The 779-nt window shown below is 64.2% G+C and overlaps 1 protein-coding gene across 1 annotated transcript in view; it reads left to right on the top strand.

Annotated features, from left to right (window-relative positions):
* Positions 1–779, top strand: part of LOC103924087 (arf-GAP with SH3 domain, ANK repeat and PH domain-containing protein 3-like) — a gene marked incomplete at its 3' end in the record, with an annotated part of 14,686 nt that overhangs the window by 6,601 nt on the left and 7,306 nt on the right. Inside the window, exon 2 of the mRNA XM_009332550.1 lies at positions 292–437. Within this exon, the coding sequence (XP_009330825.1) occupies positions 292–437 (146 nt within the window). The remainder of the gene's footprint in view (positions 1–291; positions 438–779) is intronic.

Here is a 779-nt window from a genome sequence, read left to right as displayed (position 1 = left end):
GGCCGGGGGGGGGACCCAGCCGGCCGGTTGGGTGGCCGTGGGTGCTGGCCGGCCAGCCAGCCTGGCAACACGATAGGGTGCCCCAAACTGGCTTAAAAAGGGGTAAAAAGGGAAATCAAGAACCTTAGGGAGGTTGTTTAGGGCTGATCCTGTCCTGCAGCAGGATCAGCCCAGCTCTGCTACGGAGGGATGGGGAGACGGGTGCTGGTGGGACCTTGTGATGTGGCCATCTCCCAGGGACAGGGTGCTGCAGGGCTACCCCACATCCCTCACCGGTGTCTCCCCGTGCAGCCCACGTGGAGAACGAGGAGCAGTACAGCGAAGCCCTGGAGAACTTCGGCAACAACCACCTCTCCCAGAACAACCACGAGCTCTCCACCGGCTTCCTCAACCTGGCCGTCTTCACCCGCGAGGTCACCGCGCTCTTCAAGAACCTGGTGAGCCACCCCGTGTTCCCCCGGCACGCTGCCGAGATCAGGGGGAGGCTTTAACCACCCGGGGAGGGGGATCATGGGGTTCACGGTGTCTCCGGTGCAACCTCAGGCTGTTCTCTGCGTCCGGCTATTGCCAAGCCAGGGAAAATCTCCAGGATCCATCTGGATTTGGAAAAACCACCCGGTGCAGCCCTCCTCCTCCCAGTTTAGCTGCCCTCCACTGGGGCCGGCAACCCCCAGCTCCCGTCCCGGGCTCGGGGACACGCTCCTGGTGCTCCCAGCCCATCCGATACCCCCGTTGCTGGGTTTACAGCTCGTTCCCAGCTCCGCCGGGGGTGCCGACGC

This window comes from Pygoscelis adeliae, unplaced genomic scaffold (genome assembly GCF_000699105.1).
Source record: "Pygoscelis adeliae isolate BGI_AS28 unplaced genomic scaffold, ASM69910v1 Scaffold1439, whole genome shotgun sequence".
In the NCBI taxonomy this organism is placed as follows: domain Eukaryota; kingdom Metazoa; phylum Chordata; class Aves; order Sphenisciformes; family Spheniscidae; genus Pygoscelis; species Pygoscelis adeliae.
The sequence above is the reverse complement of the archived record's forward strand: the minus strand, read 5'-3'. Positions and strand labels throughout refer to the sequence as shown.